Consider the following 25,881-nt stretch of genomic DNA (forward strand, 5'->3'; position numbering starts at 1 on the left):
GCTCTCTTCTGCAGTCTTTTCTCGTTTGTTTCCAGAGGTAAGTTGAATACCATTCTCTCTCTCTCTCTCTCAACAAGACTAACAAGTTCAAAAGATATCTTGTTTCACACGAAAGGTCTGAAATAATGACAAAATGTCACCATATTCTTGCACAGAAGCTGAAGGCTGAAGGAAATCCAATCGAAGTATATCATTGTAAAACCATTGCATGAAAATCAATATACAACATTGTAAAACCAGTATACAAAGTTTTACTAAAAAAAAAAGTCATTGCCTCAAATTAAACCAGATGACAGTATGGACTCCATACGAGATCAGAATTAAGGACCTCAAATTAAACATGTCTTGCACTTCCAGCAAAAGATATATATATATATATATATATATATATATATATATATATTTTAATTGAGAATGTTGCAACCGTGATAAATATGAGGATATTCTCTGGAAGGCCTTTTTTCTGCGTTTCGTTACCATTTGTTCTTTTGGTAACAAAGTTGTAGAGGCCCTGCTAGGCAATAAAATAAACAAAACTTACTGCCCCTGACAACAGCTCACCTTAACAAGTGCTCTCACCTTGTGCAAAGCACAAATAATACGATATAACTTCCATGCAGTATAAACTAGCGAGGTTTCCTCCAAATCTGCTCCTCATACTCATTACTTGCTGCTTCTTTAGGTCGTTTGCAGTCGCACTTAAGACACACCATGTTTCTCCGATAATTCAAGAAATCACATCTGCAACGTAGAATTCAGAAGTCAATAAAATTTCTGCAGTTAAGCTTGACGTAACATCACAAACATAGAAGTAGAGTGATGCTTCGTAGTATATGCCAAGAATAGAGAGGAAGAGAGATGGTGGGAGAGAGAAACTCACGAAGGACATTCCCACTCTCCGGGGTTTAATTGTCTCTTGGGCCGTGACTCCTGACAACGCAAACACTTCTTATTGCTAGCAAAATTCATGAACTGACACCTGCAGACAGAATCAAATAGAAAACCTTTAACAAACAGAAAAGGAAGACGACAATAGAAATAGTACACATCAAACTTTCTAATCCCTGATCTGAACTACAGATGGTATATTGATATGGTACTAAGTACCTGAACTCCTTTTGCCAAAAAATCCACTATCGACAGATATACGATGTTCTTTCCCACGCCAATGGAAAAATATGCCAGTTAACCGTTTTCTTTTTGTGTTCATTGATATAAAAGTGTGAAAATAAATTGAGTTGCTAAAGGATAATTATAGAAGAAAAGACAAAACGGACGAGCGGAAATCATCGGTTGCTGTCTCCCAGGAGAACAATTAGGCTTCGTTTGGTATGAGGATTCAAACCAGGGTGATTATAGTTTTGATTTTAGAATCAGAACCATGATTCATGATTTTGGGTCCAAATCATGGTTCTGAAACCAGAACCGGAATCAGGAGTTTGAACCACCCAAAATCAAGGGAGGTGGTGGTTTTAGATTCATAGGTGATTCTAGGTTAAAACATCACATCAGACTCAAACCTTGAATCAGAACCATCCAAACCAAACATTAATTCTGAGTGAGTCAAATCAGCATGGCCTGCACGGGAAGAGATTCACATGGAGACTGTTGCTTTCTAGGAACAGAATTCATTTTACATTAGCTAGCAAGGGTGGGTGTTCCTATGGTAATCCTGCCGACAAAAGGATCCCCTAGGATGATCATCTCATGGCTATGGAGAACGAATCAAATCGGATGATTCTATTTCCAATTCCACAGATATAGGATTCCTCAAAAAGTTAAGGGTTAGTAAACCTTTTTAGAAGTCTAATGGTTTGGGATTATACATACACGATGAAGGTAATAAAAGAGTATAAAAGCTAGCTAGAATTTTTTTATTGTCATGTGTGTGTATATATATATTATATATATATATATATATTATTTTTTTTCCCATGACACTTACAAAAGGAATAATTATGGAACTTTACTTAAATGAGTGTTTGCCAGCTGAATTTGGCCATTTGAGATAATGGGGCGAGGACATGAGGTCCTTCCCACAACATGCTTCAGGTGGTTTGACTATGTATTTTTTCCGTCTTATTTTAATAAATTAATAGACTATTGTAACCTTTCTTTCATATATACATGAATAAACGCACCCGATTTCATGTTAACAGGATTAAAACACTAACACACACACACACACACACAAAAACAAAAACCATCATTTACATTCAAAACTCATTATGGGCTATAGTACATGACTTTAGAAGATAATATGCCAGTTAGAATAATAAGAGTTTTTCATTTTTTTTTGTAAGAAAACGACTTTTATTGATCTAAAGCAATTGATTACAAAAGGGGAGGACAAGGTATCCTCACTAATAAGAGTTTATCAACTACAAGACCAAAAGTTGATGGGCAGGGCAAAATAGAAACAGACTTACTGTGGACAGTTCCAATCTCCTTTCTTCATTTCTACCTCATCTACACCAACCTTGTTTGGTCCCTTAGCTTTGCACTTCAAGCAGCGTATATTTCTAGAAAAATTCATGAAATTGCATCTGCACCACATCCAAAGAGCATCAGAAATAAGCCGGATAAAATAAGTGAAAAGAGGAAAGTAAGCATGTTTGACAGTAATTCATTAAAACTTTAAAAAACTTGCATATACTTGAAATGTCTAGCATTCTGTAAATACACAAGCAAGTTGGCACTTGGCAGCATGGAAATTCAAGGGCAGAAGGCGGTCTAGCGTAGATCCATTCGAAGTGACAGTAGTATATCAATTATAAATAACAAAAGCTGGCCTCACCTCTTAAGTTTTTAGCATCACAAAAATATGCCTATACTTCAAGCTTTTAGCATCAAGCTAATTTCCCATGAGAAGAACAAGGTAAAAACCATGTAGCCTAGTATTGCATGCTAACACTAATTTCCCTAAAAATAAAAAAAAAATAAAATCATAACTTGATAATGTGAAAACTTGAGTTTTCGGAACCTAGTCGTGAGCAAGAATAAATACTACTTAAAAAAAAAAAAAAAAAAAAAAAAAAAAGAAAGAAATCCCCAAAGGAGAAAAAATCCTACTTGAAACATGGTATTATGCTGCAACATGGTGTAATTATATTCCATCAGTTCATGCCCTTCAAAATTAGATTATATTCTATGATTATATCTGATAAAACACTTTGGGTAAAGACAAGTTCTTGGAAGTACGCCATGAATTATGATGTAAAGAGTCCATTCAAGGTTGAATAAATCTAAGCACACATTACTCACTCAGGACAGGCCCAATCTCCTTGCTTCATTACAACTTCAGGTGTGCCAGCACTTCTAGGGCCATCTTCCTTGCACTTTAGACATCGCAAGTTTTTTGAGAAGTTCATAAAATTGCAGCTGCCGCAAAATTGAAAAAGACATTAGTACACGAACTTGTGAGTGAGAAATTTAAAAATTAAAAATTACTGAGAAAAATCCAACTTCAGAATCCACTTCAATCTCATGAAATTGCTACAGGAAGTTGACTTCAGATTGAACATTTTATTATTATTATTATTTAATAAGGAACGATATTTTAGTTACTAATGAAAATAAAAACACCAGAGGACAAGAGGTCCTCAATCCAGACAATACAGTCAATGTACTTAACAACAAAAACTACAACAGAAACGCCATGACCATAGCAAACTTAAATCCCATCCCTTTAGGAGATCCGCGAATGAAAAAGCCTCAAATTCTTTATATTGCAAAGTCCACATAGCCACCCAGTAAATTATGCGACCCCAGACATCACTAACATCTCCCTCAACTCCATCAAAGATACGATTATTCCTTTCCAACCACAACGCCCAATAAGAACCTAAGATTACTATGTCCCATAGCAGATTAGTTCTCTTATTCCATCCACCCGAAACATCAACACTCATTAGATCAGGAACACTTCTTGGAAAAGCCCACTGTATACGGAACTCCCCTATAATTTTACACCATATCTTCGTAGAAAAAGAGCGGTAGAGGAACAAGTGATCCGATGTCTCATTATTGTTCCTGCATAGCACACACCACCCCAGGGAGATGGAAAGCAAAGGCTTCCTCTTTTGAAACAAATCTTGTGTATTCAATTTACAAAGTGAAAACAACCAACCATATTGACCTGCCTATTGGGTAAGACTACTGTGTACTATCCCAAAAAGGAGCATAATAAGAGTAGGAAAAGAGTTCAGAACTTAGGAGTTTAATAAATATTCCGACTTGAAAGTTCAATGCTTTTTGAGGTTAAAAAAAAAGATAGATAGAATTATTTTAGGAAAGTGAGAAATATAGAAATTTCCTGATTATGTAGCTCAAAATAAATATCCCTAAACACATAGCCATGTTTTTAAGCAGCAAATATAGAGAGGAAAAAAAATATTTTCAAACTTTAATCATTGAACAAGCAGAAAAGAAGTCTTTGTTAAGAAATCTCAAATGTTTGACTCACTTAGGACATATCCAATCTCCTCTCTTCATTTCGACTTCCTGCGACATCCTGTCATTTGTCACAATCAATGGTCTTTCCTTCTTTTTTGAAACCCTGGCAGCAGGCTTTGGAAGTGCCGGATCAGGAGAGGTTTCACTGAGCTGAAGCAACTCAGCCAGTAGTTTTCTTGCTGATGATTCAACGAGCTCTCCACTGACAGGCTTTTCACCCCCTGAAATAACAAGTGGATCCAGCGCGTGGAACAGCAATACGCGCACAATATCTACAGTTCGGGCTTCTGCTTCAGATTCCTTTAAAATCACATAAGCTCTATCACAGGAACCCCGCAGATTGCAACCACTACAAACCTGAAGGCAAGTGAAGAATGAGTAACTCACAAACAATGCCACAGTTGTCCTGAGTTTCATTTCTTTAAGCCAGGAAACTACTCAAATATGCAGAGGAAAAGAAGAACATTATGAAACATGAAACCATAATCACATTCGAATCCACAATTTTTACCCGTTTAGATAGATAGACTAAGATACTCAATAAACGTTTGCTAACAATTTTTTGTATCACATAACTCCAGCACGAGTCTAAACATGAACAAATTCAAGTGTGTAAAAGCTATAAACAAGCGAAATTACATACATTTCCTTCATCCAGCTTGACATAGGATCTCAATCTTTTGGCAGAATTAACAGCTTTTCTTAATAAGTTAGGACATCCACCGCCCACAATCACCTCAATATCTTTCGTTGACAAAGATCTGCACATGTAACACCAGCAAAAACAGAAAAAAAAGGCAGTTAAATAAACAATTATTATCAGGACATAAATATTAAAAGGCACCCGTCTGCTGGAAAATTTTAGCACAGCGCCCCATAGTTTACGAAAATATCATCTAGGCACCTCAGGCCCTAGTCCATTGAACCCTTCTAATTAATCAACCCCACAAAAAAAACAAAACAAAACAAAACAAAATACTGAAAACAAATTGAAACCTTTAAAATAAATTGAATTCTAAAAGAAAAAACTATCTTCTAAAAGGACTGGAGACATCCTTTGATATTAAGAGGACGTTTGGTTGATGGATTCAGAATCATGATTCAAAATTATTTTTGATTTACGTGTATTTTTTATGAGAGAAACTACTGTAGCGAAGCACGACGAATCCTTAAACCAAACGCACTCTAACACTTTCGCGCAACAAATATGAAAAACTTATGCAAAGAACTAAAACCCAAACACCAATGTAGTTTTTTTTTTTTTTTCCCCTCAGGCGCAATTTCACACATTTATCTCCTTAAAGTGACTCCCTTTGACAAAAACGTTAATAGCTTCAGGTTCTGAAAAATGGAAAAGCAGTCACACAAAAGTAATGCTTGATCTTTCCTTCGCTTGCTTTTACTGTCATAAAAGAATTAAAATTAAAACAAACAAAAAAAAAAGTTTGACTGCTTTTCCTAAAATTTCTCGGAAACCAAACAGATAGAGAGGGGGCATAAAAAAAAAAAAGAAGCAATTATAGATTCCATTCTAACATTGACCAAATTCTTTTTCATGTTCTTAATGAAACCAAAGATCGAGGACATTCGGCTATATTTTCTCGTCAACCAAACAAAACAGAAACAGAAAACCAGGCAAGAAATTAAACAATTACTTGAAAACATCATAGCGGTCACGAGCAAAGCTGAAACAGGCCTCCTTCAAAAGATTCATGTCCTTGTAAACGCTCTCACTCTCGTCAGCCGGAAGGATTTGGGCGAAGTAACCCTTGGCGCTCAATCGGTCAACGAAGGCCACCCATTCGGGCCACGGGTGGTGGTGGTGCGGCGGCGCCTCCGAGGTTACGGCGGCGACTGCATCGGCCGCAGCGGAGGAACAGGACCTGGGGAATAACCGGAGGGATTTCGAGAAAGCAAAGGGGTTGGGGACTGGGGACGGAGCTCTTGGGGCTCGGAATAGTACTGTGGTGCCGAAGTGGAAGAATTTCGAAGCGGCTGACATATTTGTCGAGTTCTTATCATGCGGAGAAGTGGATGAGAGTAGTGAGAAGATGGTGTTTGTTTTCTTTTGGTTTGGAGAGGGGTTTAGCGAAATGCAGTTTGCAGGGTTTTTGCCTTGTTATTACAAAGCACGTATTTTTTAATAATGTTAAAATAGTAGTTTAATATTTTAGAATTTTTAATAATTTTGAGGCATAAAATATTCTTTATGCTCTTTTTATTATTTTGCTTCAAATTTTAATTTTTAATTTCTAAAAAATGTAATTGTTAATTAAAAAACAAAACAAGAAGAAAATCTTGATCTTCTTCCTCCTATAAACAAATTAAGAACAAAATTCAAATCCTAAGTGATGACAAAAATAAATCCACACTCAAAATCAAAACAAAGAGAATAAAGGACTCTAACAAACTCAGCCCTAAATCTATAAATCAAAACCAAAGCCTAAAAAAGAAAAAAAGAAGAATGTATTATGAAACTGAATGAAGTAAGAAGCAGATTATAAAACTATTTAACGTAAATAGTAGTTTACAACATAAATGTTTCATTTACGATTAGTAAAAAGATTTTATTTTGTTGGTTTTCAAATCGAATTCTACTGCAGAAGCGTGGAAACTCAGATCTGACCCAAACAAAAATTTTCATAAAACTTTTGTTAACGATATAGAATATATTAATTTACAGCGAATAAATTAATCTAATTAATTTAGTACATGAATTATACTTTGCGACTGATTATGTGGATAACTTGAAGTCTTTAACTACGAACAATCCAAGTGCTCCCGTTCCTGAGACTACCATAAGTCTTCCTCGTCGATTCATGTATTCTAAAGAGATTGTGTGTGTGGGTACACCTGAAAACACAATAATATTTTTTCTCATTACTTAATTTTATTAATCTATTATCCTCTAACGTCTTATTCTTCTAACTTTTTTTGTTTATTTTATTGCCTTTCTGTGAATACGACCGCTCTAGACCACTTATAAACAACATTTTTGGACGTTAATCATCTACTTTCTTTTGGAGTTGATTTTGTAATTTTTGGACACTTGGATAATATCCTATGAATTTTCCCGTCTAAGTCAACGAATTTGCCAATTTTTCCTTTTCATGAAGAATATGGATTCAAGTTGGAAATTGATTTATGCCTGAATATTGATGGTTTAGAGCCTTTGAGGTTATTTTAACACTAAGTATGAGGTTCTTCATAGGATACGATGAAAAGTGTTCAAAGAGGATAAATTAACACTTGATATCCAATGATATCTCGTGGAGACTTAATAGACTTCATTGAAATATGACATTTTTGTATTGTTGGTTGTGCATACATGAATACCTTGCAGATAATTGAACTTAGCATGTTCATTTCTTGAGTTTTAATCTTGTTTCAGCATGAGATTGCATTTCTCTTTTGTTTTCGGACTAATTTAATGGATTTTCACTTCTCGATTTAAAACTCAGTTTTACTCAAGGATTCGAAAGGATCTTCATTTATTAATGTACATAAATATATATAGAGATTATATATATGAAAAACATTCCAAAAGGAGTCATGCTTTCATAAGAGAATTTTAGAAAAATGAATTTAGTCTCAAATTAAGATAATTCGAGCACGAGATAAAGGAGTTCTCAAATGCTATCTAATGAACATTTTAGATAATTAGTTTTAGCATGATGGTCACAAAAGTCAAGAGATGTAGATTATATCCTTAGGGGCAGGTCCGAAACCCGTACGAGCCACTCTTCAGTGTGGGTGGTGAGGGTTTATGCTAAACTACGTCTCGGTACTTTGAAAAGAATATTCAAACTATCGGTGCATGATTTATTCTTTACTTGTATGCCTATTGATTTGAAAATTCAAGTGTCTAATAGAATTACGAAATACCTAGTATTTTGTAGACTATTCGGATACCATATTCCGTCACTTTTGAAATGGATTTGAAATTGATATAATATCTTGAAAGAGTTTTCAAATACTTGATTGACCGCTGACTCTGCATTCAACTGTAACAGTTGTGATTTGATTATTTTTCACATATTACCATTTCATGCATTTAAGTTATGCATTTTAATTTTGATTGTGCCTGAGTTTCCATGATTATTTTACTTTCCTTGTTTTGTTGTCTTTATTTCTATCTCCTTTACTGGGCATTTGACTCACCCATGCTTTAAATATTTTCCTCCTTCTAGAGTTAGTAGTTTGATTTGCAGCGTGGTAAGTTAACGACGGTAAACTACACGCTTAGGATTCGAGATGGTTTATTTATTTCTGATTTCACAGTTTTAATTTTAAGTTGTACTATACTTTGCGTTTGTAAACTGTAATAGTTGGCACTGTCCCAGAATTTTATTATTTTGAGAAAAAATTGTAAACTTTTAGATTGTTTTAGTATTATTTGTAAAAGAAAGACTTCAGAGCAATATATTTTAGTATTTACTTTGCAAGTATTTTAATTGTTAATTATTCTTGTTTATTTAATTTATTTTTTAATTTAAACTCCTAATAATCACGACCCCCCTTTTGGATCGTGACAGTATCATTGCTGCATATCACTCCATGAACCTAGATGTTATTGTACAACTATGCAAAATCTCCTTTAAAAATCATCTAACTCATCAAAAGTCTAATTTCCAAAAACACAAACAAGTTGACTTCAATCAAATCAATCCAATGAAACAGATTCTAAAATTGCTTGATGTAAATCACAGTTTCCTCGAATCATCCTATCAACATCTAAGTTGCCAAAACAACCATAGTTGACTCATCAAAATAGGAAACCATGTAACAAAATGGGTTTCATCAGATCCGAATCTTTCCAAATATAATACCTACAAGATGCTGAATCACGTTCTTTGTATCTTGGAGACATGATGAAGTGGGTAGCTGAAAATGTTAATATACGAGATGAAATCCATTCCTTCTTGAGAAAGAAGCAGATAAATAATTCTCTTGAGGGTTGATTCGGTACTTGGATTAGTAGGAGCTCTGATTCATGAATTTGTTTAATGAATCACTATCCATTAGAGAATCAATGGTACTTAAGGATAAAGATGTAATTAGAGAGGTTAACAGATTTCACCTAGCTCTAATTATGAATTATTTATAAAGTACTGATTTATATGTAATGATTATATCAAACGGACACATCATAGTTTGGAAGTAAATTATATATATAATTCTAAGTTTATAGTGGAGTAACTTTGTAATTAATAGAATTAATTAGTTAATTAAAGAATTTTAATTAATTATTAATTTTATTATAGCATAGAATTATAAGTCCCCTTGTAATTTTACAAGACACTAAGAATAAAATGAGAATTTTAGAATTATAAAATTCTAAATAAAACACTCAAAATTGCTTGCTTTATAACACACATGTGGAGGGGTCCACATAGTGTACACGCCCAGCATTATATGAATCCCTATGGGATTCAATGGTTTGCTTTATAAGTTATCCAAATGACTTATGTGATAAGTTATCCAATTAGAATTTAAATTAATTAGAGTTTGATTTTAGTTAGATTTGAATTTGAGTCAATATTAAACTGCAGGATAAAGGATAATTTTTCTCCTTCCCTTATCTGTTATAGTCACCAACCACATGAGAAAAAATCCTTGTGTAGGCCGGCTAAGATAAGCAGAGAGAAAAGGATTTTGTTTCCAAAATAAATTAAAAATGAGAGATAATTATCAAGTTTTATCTTGGAGATAAAGATTAGATTTTCTCTGAGAGTCTAATCGCTACTCTATAAATAGACAATTACAGAAAATTAGAGAACACAATTTTTACTCTCTTTTAGCTATAGTGGCCGGTTTTATAGAGTGAGAAAAGAGAAGAAAAGTCCTTCATTCTAATTCCACGTTGTGCATGTGTTGGTGTTCGTGGAAGACTTGAGTGTTTTGAGTGCTAATCATATTTTCATAGATTTAAGGAATTAACCAGAAAGATTTGGGTATTCTAAATAAGCATGGTGCGTGAATTGTTCCTAGTCAAATAACTTAAGTTATCGACCTAATCGTTTACTAGGTAAAATTTATTTATAAATTAATTAGATTTATTTTATTGTGCATAAATTAATGTATTCTATAGAGTATCTCAAGGATTTTATAAAATTTTTAATATACACGATATGTTAGATACACGCTTCCGCATATAAAATCGTTTCAAAACCAACAAATTTTAATAAATGCGTTGTTTTTGCCGAGTTTATGTATTGTAATAACGGATGTGGTTTCCCCACATTCTAATTTTGTTTATTTGTCTCACCCATCTAAGTTTGGTTGTCGATGATGTGTGTATTTATTTACACTAGATTTGATTCTAAGTTGTGTTGCTTGTGTCTCTAGTATTAGGGGTTTGGTTTCGATTGACTGGTTTTATCTATCGACAGTAGTGGTTCTTGTTAACGGGGTTTGGTCGCGCTCGATTTTATTTGTGCCGAGCGGGTTTTTTTCCATTGGGTTTTGACACTTTTATTTGCCCTTGTATTTCATCCGTCTTCACTGCTGGATCTAGTCAATGTTTGAGGTCGAATTCCCTATTAAGTTATGATCATTTACCACTATTTATGTAAATTGTTAATTTATTAATGAAATTTTCCGTTAAAAAATATATTTTTTGAGAGTACCAAAATGATTTTAAGACTTTCTTTGATAGTTCATGTAAAAATAGGCAACTAGTAGTTTCTTACTTTTTAGCTATTAGATCTATATAAAAATTTCTTTATTTTGTATATTTTTTAATTTAATGTGATTTTGACTATATTTAACTGTTAAAAATTAAAACTATCAATAGACTCGACTACCAAAGTCGAAGAAACTCTCAATGATTTTTTATCACAAATTAAAAAAGAGAAAGGCAACCCACGAACCTAAATCAAAGTTTGTGAAAAGAAAATAGAAAATTATTTACTTATTAATGGCTTATTTAGTTCATTGATTTGAATTTTTAATTTAAGTTGAGATGTCACTTTATTTGAGAGTTTTTTATTATAGTAAAAAAATTAAAGAGACGTTTAGTTCATAGATTAGAATCATTTTCGATTTACGTATATTTTTTATGAGAAAAAATACTGTAGCGAACCATTAACTATGATTCAAATCATTACATGAATCTTTTTACCAAACGTCTCTTAAATGTGATTATTTTTAAAAAATTATATAATAAAATTTAAATTTTAAATTTAAATCGGTAAAATAAAAATGGTGTAAGCACATGCCGATTCTCTAAAGCCTCCGTTCACTTCGCGGATTTGAGTTAAGACGTGACATTTTTTTAGAGTTTTTCACTGTAGCAAAAAAAGTTAAATGTGATATTTTCTAAGAATTTTTTACTGTAAAAATCTAAAACTGAAAACTCAAATCGGTGAAATGAACGAGCTTAAATATGATTATTATACCCTAATTACGGTCATTGTCATTGTCAGCTTAGTAGATTTTTTTTTTCTTCCCTTTACTGACAGAAGCAGAAATAGAGAGAGAGAGAGAGAGAGAGAGGAACGCAGATAAAGCAAAAAGGCCAAGGGGAAAGGGCAGAACGTACAAACTTGGGAAAAACCGAAGCTCAATTCATAGGACTAGTTTTGAATTGAATTATAATTTTCTGATCTCAATTCAAACAAAATAAACAATTTCTTTTCTCAATAAAAGAAAGAAAAAGAAGAGACGAAAGATCAGGAGCAGCAGCAGCAGCTCTGGCTCCTCCAAAAATGGTTTCTTTTCTGATCTCTCTTATCTATTTTCCGTCTCTAATGAATATATAAACAGCAAGTATTTATTTTCTCGGATATCCTTTTTGAATTTTGAAGACACGAAGCTTAAGTTTGAAGTACTATTATTTATTTATTTATTTATTTATTTTCATTTGTGTGTAGTGAATAGTGGTCAGATGATTCTAAATTAGGGAGAATATTATCAGGTGTTGTTATGCATTCTTTGTCGCAGACAGAACCGCAAAGCTAAATTTGGGGGATGCCTTTTATGAGCCTAAATATCTATTTTTGAAGACGATTTAGGCAGTGATTTATGGGCTAAATTTGTATTGCACTAGATTCCTTCTCAATGGTTCAACCTATTTCATTTTTTGTCCCCAATTTGAAGGATATTTGTCAGAACGCTGCTTATTCATTTGTTTAAATTTAGGTAAATGTGGTCTGTTGGGCTTATGTTGTTTTTTGTTTAAATTTAGTGGATGGGGTCTTTTTATTTATTTATTTTTATTATTATTATTTATTTTTTTTGTATTGAGCGCATTCAATCAGTTTGCAGTTTGGGATTGAGAGGAAGCCATTTTTTGGGATATATTTGATTAGGGTTATCTTCTGAGTTTCTTTTTTTTAATCAGCAATTAAAGGTACTTTTTTTCTTCTACTTTTTCCCCTATTGTATAGCCTTTTCTAGTTTTGGGCAATTTCTGCTCATGTTTAGGCATTCATTACATAATAGGTAATCGCTTTGCTTTGGCTTCTGAAGAGGCATATTCACAGATTCCAAAATTTTTGTACTGTTACCTGCTTTGTCTTTTTACTTGGATAAAGTTGGATTAAAAATTTGATTTTATTATTTTAATTCTTTTTGTTGGCATTACTTATCATTGTCAGTAATCTCCGAGGCACGTCTGTAATTATTCCTATTTGGTTGATGCGTCGCTAATTGCCACGAAAAGAATAAACTTGTTGGTTGGAACGAATTATGGTTGCTGTTTTTTTTCAAAAACAAAAACTTTCATCTTGGAAACCAATTGGCATATCAAATGGCTTGATTTGTTTAATATGCGTCTGCAATTGTGTTTGATGCTGTAACTAGTGTCAAATGACAATATTTCGTGTACCGTGTCCTTTAGCTATATTTGACTTCTGGTCATTGTGGAAAGTGAGATTAAATATGAAATCATAGACATGGTAGGACAAAAACAGTTTCTCGTTAGCTCCTCTTGCATGATTCATATGTGTCCACTTGGTATAGAAAATTTATATATGGGAGTTGATAGTTCGATAATATTTTTCTATGATTTGTTTCATTTTATTTTATTTTATTTTGGTGAGTGTGTGGGTGCGGGGTTCCAAGATGAAGCAAAGGACATTTAAGGATCTTACGAGCAAACTGTTATCCTTTGTTCTCTTTATTTAGTTTAAAGCTTATGTTTTCATATGCTAAGCCAATCTCCATTAACTCTCTTATGCTAGCTGCATTCTAAATGCGTTTTTAACAATTCAGTGGACGACATAGTGTTCTTGCTCCGACGGAAATTGCCTTGTTTTTATTCGACTGATTTTGGGATAATGTAGGGAAGATCTTGATGCAATTAACTTTCAAATTTTGCAGAAAGTTGCTACTGTCCAGCAAACTGCGTGTTCTTGACTTTAAGTGCTCGATAGTCTACGAATTTTATTCGTGGTTCTCAATAAGGTGGCCATAATTTTATAAAAGTATGAACCTTTTTTTGACTCTCTCTTCCTTCCTGATCCCGCCCAACTAAGTGCTTGCCCTGCTCAGCAGTGGCCTTGGCAGGCTTTTCGGATAAAACTTTTGTGATGGCTTGTACTGGACAGCCGATCAATGTATAGTCTCCTTAATATATCAAAACTCTTGTTATTAAGTATTATGTTTTTTTATTACATCAGTGGGTCATGTATATGTGGTACTATTGTGGACAGGCACATGAAAAGATGCATCATGCTGTTCAAACAACCAATAAAGATACTCTGGGAATTCTGGAAGGAGGAAGTGATTTCTTACTTAGAAAACTTCGAAAGAAAAATAATTTCAAAAGCTCTTCAGAGGTCATATATGTTTCACATAACTAATATTTTTTTGCTATTTTTTCCCCTTGACTATAATATATATTTTTTGACTGGTTTCTGTGGATCAATATTTTTCTTCAGGTTCGTCTAGTTTCATCTTTCACTTGGAGAAATTCAGATAACAGGTAAATTGAATTTAGTTGTAAGATGCAGTTGACAGTGAAAGCTGAAATTTATACTTGTTTAAAATTTGATTGTCTTTAAGATTATGTATAGTCGGCAAAGAATTTTGTGTCTTGCCTTCTGCTGATACTTTTGCATATTATTCTAGGTAGAAACTCCTGATTGTATTTTGTACCGGATGCAGGATTTACGTACATTCAAACATTAATGTATTGCATATATGCAAGGATGAAAATGTCGATGTCGGTGGAAACATGAGTTGCTCAAATTTACAGATTGGTAAAAAAAAAAAAAAAAAAAAAAAAATTGATGGATATTACGTCTTTTTTTTCATCATAGACATTCTGTATGAAGTGCTCAATAATGAATAATAACTACTGGTGTTGCGTGTTCTCTCTCTCTCTTTTTTTTTAAGAAGCAGTATCAACTATCAAGTTATGATATATATGATATTTATGCTATACACTGTAATATAGCAAGATCCAATCACTAGTATTGACTAAAAAGTAATTACTAGGGTCGAGATGCGTGAATAAACTACGTTTTCTAACATTTTATGCGCCTATTAGAGAAATACATAATACGAAAAGTATAGCAAAAAACAACCAAATTGAGATTAATTCCTTTCCAATGAAATTATCTCGTATTGCCAACGATTTCTTACAGCTATAATATGCTTGAACTCTGTTCTTTAGTAGATAATATTCGTATGAATCTAAGGGGTAGATACTGCATAAGTTATATTTGTATGATAAATAGTTATAAACAAAGTGAGTTGTGCTAGTTTCTGGTTTGATTAAGGAATAATTAGGCACTTTTTTATTTTATTTATGGCTATGTCAAAAATTTTTGTAGATTTTGTTTGTAGTTACTGGGTGCTGCTAAGTAAATGTAGGACGCATTTATTAGAAGATTTTGGGTTACCTGTGAATCTTAACCACTTAATGACATTTTAAGTTTTTACTGATCTATGCTTTTCTGCCTTTGATCAGCCCATTTTCTTAGCTCAAAGCATTTAGTGCGGGGCTTGGTTGGTTAGCAGGCTTTTAGTCTAGTATTAGCCCACATGACGAAGGCAGTATTTCTTGTTTTGTAATTTTGTTTTATATAATATTTACCTTTTTCATAATTGAAACATTTTAGTTGTGTCTTAGGGTTTGATTATAAATAACTAACTTTCCTTTCCCTTCACAAGCATTCAAGTGCCGTAAGCCCCCAATCAAAGACCACCTGCTGCACACAACTGCAAGTTGTTTTCTTTCTTCACTTCTCTCTGTCTCTTCCTCTTTCTTTGTAGCACATTTTTCTATATGTATGTCTTTCAAATTTTTTATTCTATGAAGGAACTCTTCAATGGCTGAAACATTGCTGCTAATCAGTCTTATATGTGGCCAGTGATGACTTCTGCAAACCATCTGGATTAATTATATCTCAGCTGATACGTTTTTTTTAATAGTGCTGATTCTCCATTTTTGCATCTCGCTCATGTACACAAGAAAAGGCAAAATTGTAGATTAGCTTAAAATGAATGTGTTTGGACTGATGCATTGATATATGCTGTTTTGCATTTTTTGTCTGCATATGTGAATTTATGGTCGTTTCTCATTTTTCGTACCATAAAGTTAAGACTGAATTTGTGTTAGTTTTAGAGTTAATTCTTATGTGTATTGCTCCTAGCGTGTAATGACTGTATTGGAACATGGATCATTACCTTAGTTTTACTAGTGTGGTCTTATGTTGTTGTCAGAATGTCCTGCCTTGTTTATTTCTCCCGTTCAATTTTCCCCTTGGGAGATATTCCATGACCAGTTCCGTAAAAATGATCAAATAATCTGAGCTATTATATTTTTTATTTATTTTCTAATTTTTTAATTTAGTTGATTTTTCTTTTCATTTGCTTTCCTCCCGTTGGCAGAGGAGGGAAGTATTTGGGTTTGTGATTGACATTTATGCATGTGTTGTGTGATCTCACTCCTTTGAACGATAGATTTCCTTCACTATATGTTAGGAACCCAGAAATCTGTACTTCATTAACAACACTAAAAATGGAAAATTACAGGATGGATGGGCGGTTTCAAGGACCCCCGACCTCCAAGATAGTGGACAGTACTAGACACTCTCTGCAAATCTCCTCCTCTCCCTCTCTAGCAACTAAACCGCCTATTTCTACTACTATTAAGACTATTGAAAAAGACTTTTAAATATTAGGTTCCTAACACTATATTTTGAAAGCAATGACTTGAAAGTGTTTAAAGCTTTGAGCTCTTCTAACGCCCATTGCATTCAAGTGAAATCTTAGACGTTTTTGAAGGATTTAGGTGCAAAGTGGCCTTTTGGGCCCAGTTGTTCTAGGTTTGGTTCTTAGGGACTTGGATAGACTTGAGTCTTCAGATTAAGTATTAGCAGCCTATGATTGGGCCTGACCCACGATCCTTTATTTTATTTCGAAATTTCCTTAGAAAATCAAAAGCTGTATGGGCTTAAGTTTAATGTTGCAATGATCCGAAGGGTCAATACTTCCAGAAATAACTGTTTTCAACTACTTTTACAGGTGTTTTACCATCTAGTAATATGGATATCTAAAGTGTGCGAGTGTTTTATTTGTCTTTCCTGCTTCCTCCTGCCAAATCTCCTTGCTTTTTCACACTTGTATCTCTCAATTTGGATAGGGAATGCCCCCTTTTATCTTTATTTTATATATATATTTTTTCAAATTAAGTCATCATTTTGTCTTGGCTTTTCAGGTATTCCGTGCTTACGGTCTTGACACTCGAACCAAACGGGCACTGGAGAATTGCTGCAGTCCCACTGCATTGTCCTGACTCAGAGTGCTTAGGATCTGGTGTGCAGGTTAGCATGGACTGTTTGCATTTGGTTTACCCTCGGCCAATTAATTCAGTCCGGGCTGATCGACAAAAAGTGACAAAAGGGCCTATGCGTGGTGGTAATCATCCTGCCAACTCACTTGCAAACAGAAGCTTACTTGGTTCGACTGTGCAACACCAAGCTCAGAATAAGACTTTGGCAAATGAAGCTAAATGCAGTGAAATTCCGCAGAATTTTGGGCAGAAATCCTTACCCGGCTGTGAATCTTCTCGCTCAATATTGAATAGCTCCAATGTCCTTAAATCAACAACAGTGTGTATCAATAATTCGAAAGTTGATAATGTCGATGTCGTAAAAAAACGATCAAAAAAGAAAAGTAAAGGGACTAGAAGAAAAAAGAAGCGTCCAGGTCAGACTGGCTCTACTGAACCAGAGGTGTTGTCTGCGGAACATCAGCGTGTTGGTGCAGTTATTGGAACTTGCCATAGTAATAATCAGGATAGTAAGGATGCACTAGTGCTATCTTCAACTCAAGTAGAATCTTCATGGCACAAAAATGGGGTTCACAACCCAGAAGTGCCCAAGACATGCACTTCTATTATTAAAGGGGTGGATATGTTGGAAAAAGCTGTTACTGAAAACCACTCTGTGGGTACATTTGAAAATCAACAACTATCCAAAGACTCTGCAGATTCTATTTTTGATGGAAGCAGAAATACAAATCGTACACAAGTCAGCAGTTATGATGATTTGCGTTCCAGAGATTGTAGTAATGTGTCTGGCTCCTTTTCAGTTTTAATTCATTCAAGCCGTGTTCAGAGTACCAAAGTTTGTCATGTTTCAAAACAGTCTGAAAAGGAAAGTTGTGGAACTGGTCTTACTGAAACACCAGCTTCTGATTTCAGAAAAGGATCTTTCTCTTGTAAAAGCTTGTCAAATAATGTTGTGGATAAAAGTCAGGGTGGTCAGTATAGAAGTAGCAGTGATGTTCATGTAACTGTACCTAGTAACAGGAATGAGCAAAACAAACAATTTTCCCAGTTTTCAAGTATCCCCAGATTTAGAAGCACTGGAAACTTTCATGGCCGTCCAGGGAAGGGAGGCAGCCATACTGTTTGGCAGAAGGTTCAGAAAAAGGGTACCCGTGATTGCACCGGCGACTCGACGAAGGTTCCAGTCTTCCCGCAGTGTAATGGCACTTTGGAGGAGGCTTCTTTTCTTAAGAGATCGTTTGATGCTTCTGAAAATGAAAAGCAGTTAAAATATGGTGTCTCTAGAAAGTTGAAAAGTAAAGGTGATACAGCTTTAAGACATGAATGCAAGCTTAATACTATAAAGGGACCTCATGCTGACACGGTCAACTCACATGGTTGTCCAAAGGTTACATGTCCTGATGAAATGGATACCCTTGAAAGTGTCTGTAATACCAACTCTATCCTGAAGAATCAGGTCACATATGATCTCAATCACCCATTTCCAAAGTCATGTAACTCCTCAGATCACTCGAGAGCAGTTCAGGTGCAGTCTCTAATGTTCCTTCCTCATCCTTTTGGGAATTCAGTTAGACAAAGGCAGGAAAATATCCCTGTTTCAGAAGGTATGCAAAACTGCAGTTCTGGATATATTATGCAGAAATGGGTCCCAATTGGGTTAAAGGATCTTGGATTGACAAATTCTGCTGGCGGTTTATCAGAACATTCTGATAGTCGAGCTGCTGAAAGTTTGACTGCAGTGAACACTGTAAAAAGTAAATCAAATTTTAATTCTCCAGAGTTTGTTCCACAAGGAGTATTGTGTATTGGTAAGAGTTCTGCAAATGTAACCCATTCCTCCCATGATGATGAGCTCAGGACTCCAGAATTGAAGAATCAGGGTGCAAGCGTCCTTGAAGAGCAGAACAATCATACTGCAGCTCACTGTTTAAATACAGAATCTGGAGTTTTGAGCACATCCGGATCTGTTCCAGACAGGATTGTCGGAGCTGTAATTGATGCTTGTAGGGTTCAACTTGCATCTGAAACTGTTGAGCGGGCCTCCGGTCACCCAATTGCTGAGTTTGAAAGGCTTCTTCATAATTCATGTCCAGTTATTCACCAACCGCCCCATTTAGTCTGCCACACTTGCTCTAGGGACCAGTTTGGTGGTCTCTCATTATGCAGACATGAGAGACCTAATATTTCTTTAGGTTCTGTATGGCAGTGGTATGAGGAACATAGCAACTATGGGTTGGAAATAAGGGCACATGATTATGGAAGTACGAAGAGATTCTCTTCATTTTTTGCTTATTTTGTCCCTTATTTGTCGGCAGTTCAGCTTTTCAGGAACCACAATAAGCATTCTGGAGACACAGAGAATAAGATTTCTAGTTCTGAGGTGCCAGTGACCTGCGGGTATAGTGAAACATCTGAAAGATCCTCCTGTGTGGACCATCTCCCGATATTTTCAGCACTGTTTCCTCAACCTCAAGTGGAGTGTCCAAGCGTTCCACCTCATGTAAATCAAGTGTGCAGTCGAGAACCATCTTCATCTTCTGCTAAAGATGTTGCTACTCTTGGATCAGTTGAAATCACATTGTCGAGTGATGCTGAGTTGCTTTTTGAGTATTTTGAATCCGAACAACCTCAGCAGAGACGACCTTTATACGAGAAGTAAGTCCTTTTTGTATCAAATATTGTTAAAAGTTATATTGTAAATTTTCATAAACTTAACATTATATTACGTTTTGATCTTTTCCATTCTGTTTCTCCGTCAGTGTTTCTGATGCCCTATCACCCTATGTTCTTACTATCCATATTCATCCTGTTAAAATGCATGCTTAAATCTTTTGGAGGATTATTCAAATGATTTTACTCTTTAGTCACTGCTCCTAGGATAAGTTTTGAAGAGAATACACACAAAATAAACACATTAATTTCTTCGTTGAACAAAAGAATAATCAATCACTTCGTATATAATCCCTTATCCATAAGGAATGTGAGAGCTGATTTTTGTTGTTGTTCTTGTTGTTTTCATTTTCGTTTTTGTTTTTGTTTTTCTCTTTGTTTTTCTATTTTTTTTTATTGGGGAATTTGTTGAAAGTTGAAACCTTTTACTTGACATGCCTTTTCAGTGTGATTACATATTTTGTGATCTATTTGTACCAGGATAAAGGAATTGGTTGGACGTGATGGACCTTCACAGTACCGAGGTTATGGGGACCCAACAACTCTGAACTTCACTACACTAAATGATCTGCATCCTAAATCCTGGTTGGTAGAAAACTGCTTAACCTTTTTACCTAGAATAATTTCAACTTGACGATGTAAAAATGGTATTTTCTTGGGTCTCAAGGCATCTATTCATTGTAAGTTCAATCTTTAGATAGTAACTCTTGATAACATATTGTTTCAGGTATTCCGTGGCATGGTATCCTATTTATAGGATTCCAGAGGATAATTTCCGTGCATCATTTTTGACTTTCCATTCACTTGGTCATCTGATGCGTAGAAGTGCCAGAATTAATTCACAAACAGTGGAGAATTGTATAGTATGTCCTGTGGTGGGCCTGCAAAGTTACAACGCTCAGGTATTTTGGCTCTACTCTTTCTCTATGTGAAGTCAAATATTTTGAGTATATCCCATTTTCTTTTTCGTTGCTCTCTCATATCACTATAGAAAAGCTTATGCATTTTACCAATAAAAAATTCTGCTATGATATGCGCATTAGAGTCTCCAACGTTATATGGACATCAATTAATTGAATAACCTAAGTCAGTCCTAGTAAATTCGTATAGGTAGCACGTACCTTTTGTAACTGAAACGGAATAAATAGTTTAGAGTTCTCCTTATTTAAGTTCTCTGCCTGTCATTTGAACAAGGAGAGTGAAGGTGTTGTGAGTAATTTCCTTACATTAGTGGAACCTAATCTGTTTTTTCCCTATCTTTTCTCTATTTTTTCCTCTTTATCTTTTTTTTTTTGGGGTAAAAAAAGGGACATCCTGTCTTCCTTGCATTGTACATCACGCTTCTTTTTTATTAGTGAAGTATTTACATTGAGTGCTTAAAATTGTTTTTATTCAACCTGATCCAAATTCCTTTGCAAGGTTATCCAGTTTTTACCACATCTATGAGAATGCTTCTTGTTTAAGAATTGCAGAAAAATATGTTTTGGCCATAATTGATTTACTAATAGGTTTTGGACCAGCTTATTACTTGTTAATGGTTTCTTCTGTGTTTTCCCCCGGGGGTGAAAATCTATGAGAATGCTTCTTGTTAAGAATTGCAGAAAGATATGTTTTGGCCATAGTCTCAAACGTGGTTTGTTGTTAAGCTTCTGTCTGTTATTTAGGTTAATGTTTTCTTGGAAAGTCATACGGGATTTAGCATTCTAGTCTTCAATGTCAGAATTTGATTTTATTGAGATTATTGGTTCCTTGGCATTTCTTTTCTTGTGATAAGTTAAAGTTTCTTGGTGTTGTATTCGTTGTCTAATATTACTTGCATTAAGTTTCCTTCATACTATTCTTGTCATAATTTGATTGAGATTTTGATATTTGGTTTGAGTTATATGCAAGTAGATTTCTAGCAAATGTGTTTTTATTTTTTGGGTTGAACTTGAGATTGAACATCCAGATTAATAAACAATTTGACTTAAATGTTTTGCTCCCCCTTGGATGTTCTTTCTATCTCTTTTTGTGCGATAGATCTCTTATCCGTTATGGGCATGATTGTTTGACTGTATTAGAACACCGTATTGTATAATAATATTATTATACAATGTTTGGTGTGACCATCGTATTGTATAAGTTAAATACATATGGTAAATTAATACGGTCTATGTTGTACTATTGAATGCGGCTGTATTGTATCATTTTATAGCGAATCCATGATTCATGTCGGGGTTAGGCACGACTAGAGGTCGGGGTCGGGCCGACATAAAGTCATTTCGGAGCCTATAATTGTTTAAAAATTGAGGGGTGCACTGTAAATTTGTATTTTCTAAAAATTACATTGACTCCAAAATTTTTATAAAATTACGTTTTGACCCTAAAACTTTTTAGAAAATTACATTTTAACCCTAAAATTATTTGAAAATTACATCTTAACCCCTAAATTTAAAAAAATTGCATTTAAACCCCTTATACAATACGTCATGATACCATAACACCGTATTGTATTATGACAACACAACACAATACAATACACCTTATACAATACAATACAAGGTACCAAACATGGCCTATATGTATCTTAAAGGAATAAGAGGGAAGTTTATAGCTTGTTTGTTATAAGTTTATGCGTTTGTTAGTAATAAAGAGATAGAAGTTAGTTGCGAGTATATTATCAACTTTTGCTGAGTGAGTTAGAGTGTTGGTTGTTTTAGTGAATAAAAGGAGAGATCGGGATAGGCAGGCAGAATAAAAGGAGAGATCGGGATAGGCAGGCACTGTTTTCGGTAACAATAACTTGGAGAATCCAAGTTGGGACGGGAGCAGGCCCTTTGAGATCTGCTAGGTTGTGTTCCATCTTGTAACTTCGCCTTAGATCTCAATCTCTCACAATAAAGATGAATATTCAGCACAATTCTGTATTGATTTCATTCTCTTCTCTGCTAAAATTCCCTAGGTTGTCATTGTATTTCTAGATCTATGCTTAATTGCCTATTCATATACGTATTATTATTTCCTCATTCTGTAGAGACGCATTCTCTTTTGCTTTATAGCCAGATCACACCTCGAAAACTTCAATAACCTTTTTGGATTTGGTAATGTATTAATTTCCCATTAGCAAAAGTAAGCCTCAAGCAGCCATGGGATTTCAGCACAAATGGCCCTTTTTGAACGATTTTTTCATATATGGCTGAAGTTTTGTAAAATTACAAAAATGGCTGTTTTTATTAACTTATTGGTCAATCACTGATTGACTTAGCAGTCCATCACTGATTGACTTAGCAGTCCATCACTGATTAACTCGATGATTTTTCATTATTAATCAATATCAGTTTATAATTAACCAAAATCAATTAGTAATATCAATTTCAATCAACAAATTATAAGCTTATTAATTTCAATCACTGTATATATGAAAAAGTATATCTAAAGAGGCCGGTCATTTATGAAAAAAGTGGTCAAAAAAAAGGTCATTTACCTAATTTTTCCTAATTAGAATAGGTGTTTTATCTCTATTAGCTGATGAAAGAGTAAACACTTGGCATTATTTTTTGCATGAAATTATTCCTGTTACAGCATTCTGAATCTTAATGCACTCTGTGCACTGCATGAACAGAGTGAATGCTGGTTTAAGCTGCGCCATTCACCTTCGAACCCGACAAAAGGAGCCTCGGATCTAAATGCTAGCGGAATTCTGAAAGACCGTTTGAAAACGCTAGAGGAGACGGCATCTCTTATGGCAAGAGCAGTTGTGAACAAAGGAAGTCTGCCATCAGCAAACAGGCACCCGGACTATGAGTTCTTCCGCTCTAGGAAGCGCTCGTGATATCTTAGATTCATCAATGCTATCTGAGCGGAGCAATAGTGATGAATCTTGTTTGTTTTTTCTTGTACATTTTTTTTTTTTTCCATTTACCATGGAATCTTGACTCCATGTATATAGACCTTTATGCAAATTAGGAAGTGCCTTGTAATTTTTTTCCTTAGGGAATTTGCAACATTCCGCATTCTCTGAATACTCGTTAATTTTAGCAGACCTTTGTTGATGTACATATGCATGCTAGGGTTTCAGTTTTGCGTTTTAACTTAGAAGCTCGTTGTGAATCCCTTGGGTGGGTGCGTATTTTGATTTTTTTTTTCTTCGTTTTTATTTTTGTAACCTCGTTGTGAGTTTTAAGATATATTGAGAAAAATCCATTGCTGCTTTCTGCCTTCTGCCCTGCCGGGTTATAGTCTCGTGAAGGTGTTCAATCATGTTCAAAATATGTGCACAGATTGAAGAATTATTCTTCATCTTCTTATTCATGAACGCCCTTGACAGTGTTCTGTTCAGAGGGTGCACCAAACATTGCATTCTAGGACTGCATTATCATAAGCGGATTCGTACTCATGCATCTTGTAAAGCACATCACTCATTCCTTGACCTTGTTATTTGTCTTAATCCAACGATTATAGGCTTCCTTGATTGCCTTAGTCGGGTTTGGCTCAGGTTTCTGAGGACATTCCTCCATCAGGACAAACTTGTAACCATCACATATATGTTTGTGTTACTTTTTCACTTGACATAGTTGTTACTGGTCAGTGTTTCATTTGCGAGTAGACTAATAATTGGATTAGTCATATTGTTGGAAATAAATAGAATTTCATTTTAATAAATATGTGCTTGAATATCATTCAACAAGAATATTTAAGCAAAATTAAATATGATGAATGATGAATATGAAAAATACATAAAATCATGTTTTAATTTCAATGCCAACGCTAGTCCAATTTACTATAAATATAGTGCTACCTTTAGGTACTCACGATATTTGTAAATTGAACCGAGAAACTCTCAATTAATAAGGTTATCAAAATATCTCATATTTTAAAGCATTGTTAACTAATGTTAATTTTTGTCAAGATATAATTAACCAGTTTAATTATATCTTCATGAGTGTAACCTACCGTTTTGGATCTTACAAACTTAACTCTAGATAGCTACCTTTGATTAGTCAATTCAGAAATACATTTTGAAATCCTATCACTAAAAAACTAACCTTAGTATTGATCCAACAAGAACACTCCTTTAGGAGGGTGAATCTATGTCGCCGCAAAGTCCATCTCTAGATCTCACGGTTTTGTACTAACTATGGAGACCAGTGGGTCGTGTTGTCACACAACCCTCTCCGACTCTATATTTTACAAATTATGTACTTTATTTTGTAAAACATCTCATGTTTACAAATTCTAATAAAATAAACAATTTAGTTTACCAAATATGTGAAATTTTAGCTCAAAATCAATTCCACATTATTACATTATTTTTGCAAATCCTAATTTCCTACAAAATCAATTTAAACTAATTAATTCAATTTTATTTAATTTATAAAACGCTTTGATCAAATAAATAATTAAATTATGCACGTGTATACATGACATGTGATAGACATATGAGTAGGCACCCCTAAGTAAATATGCATTTTATATGCATGGACATAAATTATTTAAGCATCAAATAAATAATATATAAAATATGCAATCGACTATTGAGATGGATTTTGACCAGGTCCCAATCGAATGAATGAACAAATAAATAATTTACAACCCAATCAAATTATCAAATAATTACAATAGTAGTTTTCATCTGTTACATCAACGGGTATTGAATTTAATTCTTCTGTTCTTCAAAATTCAACATCTTCTTTCAAGCAAAATAAAAAATAAAACATCACCATCTTCAGTTTGGGTACCTTCGAATTTGTTTTGGAACAATTCCAGAAAATAAAATCAAAATTTTTATTCATTTTAGGGTTCGAAACCCCCGGGCCATTTAGCCCTCTTTCTATGTAGGAAGGGAGGCCCAGTCGCTCATCAGGTTTTATTTACACGGCGTGCGCCAGCACATCAAAAGGCGTGTTGGTTGCCCTAGGCTCGCGATAGCAGGTGTCCCGGCCCTGGGGCCGTCGCGCGTAGCTTGCGCGCCCTCTGCTGGCACCTGGATTCCACCTCATGAAAGAACGGATTCTATCTCGTAATATTAATAT

General features: G+C 34.4%; 2 protein-coding genes across 2 annotated transcripts; one reads left to right on the forward strand and one right to left on the reverse strand.

Moving 5' to 3' along the window:
* Window positions 1–422: 422 nt before the first annotated feature.
* LOC21407886 (zinc finger protein VAR3, chloroplastic) lies at window positions 423–6,555 on the reverse strand. Its single transcript, XM_010101442.2, has 7 exons — window positions 6,111–6,555; window positions 5,099–5,216; window positions 4,466–4,812; window positions 3,265–3,381; window positions 2,430–2,546; window positions 881–979; window positions 423–741 (listed from the first exon to the last, which is right to left on the reverse strand). Exons 1-7 carry the CDS (start codon window positions 6,455–6,457, stop codon window positions 627–629), a joined length of 1,260 nt encoding a protein of 419 aa, XP_010099744.1. The 5' UTR covers window positions 6,458–6,555; the 3' UTR covers window positions 423–626.
* A 5,534-nt stretch (window positions 6,556–12,089) lies between these two features.
* On the forward strand, window positions 12,090–24,060 carry LOC21407887. The gene is made up of 9 exons (XM_010101443.2): window positions 12,090–12,167; window positions 13,780–13,863; window positions 13,954–14,015; window positions 14,112–14,237; window positions 14,340–14,383; window positions 17,126–19,855; window positions 20,351–20,455; window positions 20,598–20,772; window positions 23,472–24,060. The coding sequence occupies exons 3-9, from the start codon at window positions 13,989–13,991 to the stop codon at window positions 23,679–23,681; spliced, it is 3,417 nt and encodes a 1,138-aa protein (XP_010099745.2). The 5' UTR covers window positions 12,090–12,167; window positions 13,780–13,863; window positions 13,954–13,988; the 3' UTR covers window positions 23,682–24,060.
* The last annotated feature ends 1,821 nt before the right edge of the window (window positions 24,061–25,881 follow it).

Source organism: Morus notabilis, unplaced genomic scaffold (assembly GCF_000414095.1).
Source record: "Morus notabilis unplaced genomic scaffold, ASM41409v2 Scaffold172, whole genome shotgun sequence".
Lineage (NCBI taxonomy): Eukaryota > Viridiplantae > Streptophyta > Magnoliopsida > Rosales > Moraceae > Morus > Morus notabilis.

Bases quoted from the DNA above. Each gene is read 5' to 3' on its own strand.
- LOC21407887 (XM_010101443.2), top strand. From the start codon at position 13,989: ATGGCTTGTACTGGACAGCCGATCAAT. The intron at 14,238-14,339 runs GTCATATATGTT...ATTTTTCTTCAG, and splicing joins ATTTCAAAAGCTCTTCAGAG to GTTCGTCTAGTTTCATCTTT. The intron at 14,384-17,125 runs GTAAATTGAATT...TTGGCTTTTCAG, and splicing joins TGGAGAAATTCAGATAACAG to GTATTCCGTGCTTACGGTCT.
- LOC21407886 (XM_010101442.2), bottom strand. From the start codon at position 6,457: ATGTCAGCCGCTTCGAAATTCTTCCACTTCGGCACCACAGTACTATTC. The intron at 4,813-5,098 runs GTATGTAATTTC...ACTTGCCTTCAG, and splicing joins TCAAGCTGGATGAAGGAAAT to GTTTGTAGTGGTTGCAATCT. The intron at 2,547-3,264 runs GTGAGTAATGTG...GATGTGGTGCAG, and splicing joins GGAGATTGGGCCTGTCCTGA to ATGCAATTTCATGAATTTTT.